The sequence below is a fragment of the Cryptotermes secundus genome, unplaced genomic scaffold, assembly GCF_002891405.2.
Source record: "Cryptotermes secundus unplaced genomic scaffold, Csec_1.0 C38613937, whole genome shotgun sequence".
NCBI classification, from domain to species: domain Eukaryota; kingdom Metazoa; phylum Arthropoda; class Insecta; order Blattodea; family Kalotermitidae; genus Cryptotermes; species Cryptotermes secundus.
Genome location: NW_019771784.1, coordinates 1 through 1498, shown reverse-complemented (window position 1 = coordinate 1498; position 1498 = coordinate 1). Strand labels below are relative to the sequence as shown.

General features: G+C 36.4%; 1 protein-coding gene across 1 annotated transcript; it reads left to right on the top strand.

Moving 5' to 3' along the window:
- Positions 1-378: 378 nt before the first annotated feature.
- LOC111875163 (splicing factor 3B subunit 2) lies at positions 379-913 on the top strand (the record flags this gene model as incomplete). The annotated part of the gene is made up of 2 exons (XM_023871226.2): positions 379-624; positions 707-913. Coding segments are annotated over exons 1-2 (375 nt in total), but the record flags the coding sequence as incomplete, so codon positions are not given.
- Positions 914-1498: the final 585 nt, after the last annotated feature.

Sequence of the window (1498 nt, the reverse complement as noted above, 5' to 3'; positions counted from 1 at the left end):
GGTTGACTTTCAATGGACTACACAGTGTTATATACCAGATAATATACATACTTTTCATAACCACTGCTGTGAGAACCTTGAATTCTACTTAGTCTTGAGAATCTGATGGTATCCGGAGTGTAGATTGTGAATCACTTCTTCACATCCGGTCTCAAAATTATTTCCCTTCTCATAAAGAGTTCTATATGCATTGTTATTTCTAAAGATCATGAAGTGTCCTCTTGATTCCAAATAACGTTCATGTTGGTTTTTTAATCACAATTTCTGTGTTTCCTCTGCAATTAAATTCATTGGTAAGCAGCGGACTGATAATTTCTTATGTGCAAAGCTGTTGTCTTTATTCTATAACTTACTTTTCCTTTATTTAATAAGATCGTTGTTTTCAGTCATCTAATTAGAAAGTATTCCATTTTCAGATATATCCAATAAACTTTGGGTTTGAATGAATTGGATCCTATGTATCGTCAGTTTGCTCGTATATTTGAAACATTCCGAATATCAGAACCAGAAAAGTCTGAGGACACAAGTAAGGACCAGTTGCAGAAGGAACCTGTTAAAGACCTAGAACTGAAGAAAGTTCCAAAGTTGGAAGACGAATATGAAGAGGAGGAAGAAGAAGAAGAGGTAAAAGATCCAATACATATCATGGAATTTTTGTACAATAAGAGGATTAGTGTCACTTTAATATCTCAACTCTTATTTGCAGAAGAAGGAAGAAGAGAAAACAAAGTTGTCAAAGCGGAAGTTGAAGAAATTGACGCGTTTGAGTGTTGCTGAATTAAAGCAGCTTGTAAATCGTCCTGATGTTGTTGAAATGCATGATGTGACTGCCAGGGATCCCAAACTGCTTGTGCAACTTAAAGCCCACCGTAATACAGTTCCAGTGCCACGTCATTGGTGTTTTAAAAGAAAGGTAAGAACCTTGCGGACTACACAGTTACTGGGCTATTTTCTTTAGGTGCACCTTATTTGGAGTTGGAGTAGCTTTGAAATTGTTAATAGGTTCTGCTGGATCTCTGGAAATATCTAGTAAGGATTGAGGATCATGAGTTTTAACACTATTAAACCTATACAAACAGTTCTCTTCCTCATTTATTATGAGGTATGCTACAGTAGAACAGTATAAAATAAAGATCCTATTTTCTCTTGATCAATCAATAAAGCTAAATGCTGGGCTTAAATAATATTAGAAAATTCTTCAAATAAGATCTTCATCCATGATTAAAATCCTTCTTAATTGCTTGGTGTCTCAGAACCTGAATGCGAATGTACAGTTCTTTAAAATTTAGCTGTGATTTGTATCTTCCTGTGGGATAGAGTCCATTGCTTGTTGCTACCTCACTCACTGCAAGCAGATACTCTGACTGACACTCACTGAGTGTCAACATGAAATTTGACTCACTGCTGGTCCCCCAAAATGTGCCTGATTCACTTCTCAGCAGAGAATATCTGTCTGCTGATGTCCCGCACTGCTACAGTGTATGTGTATAAAGTCAGA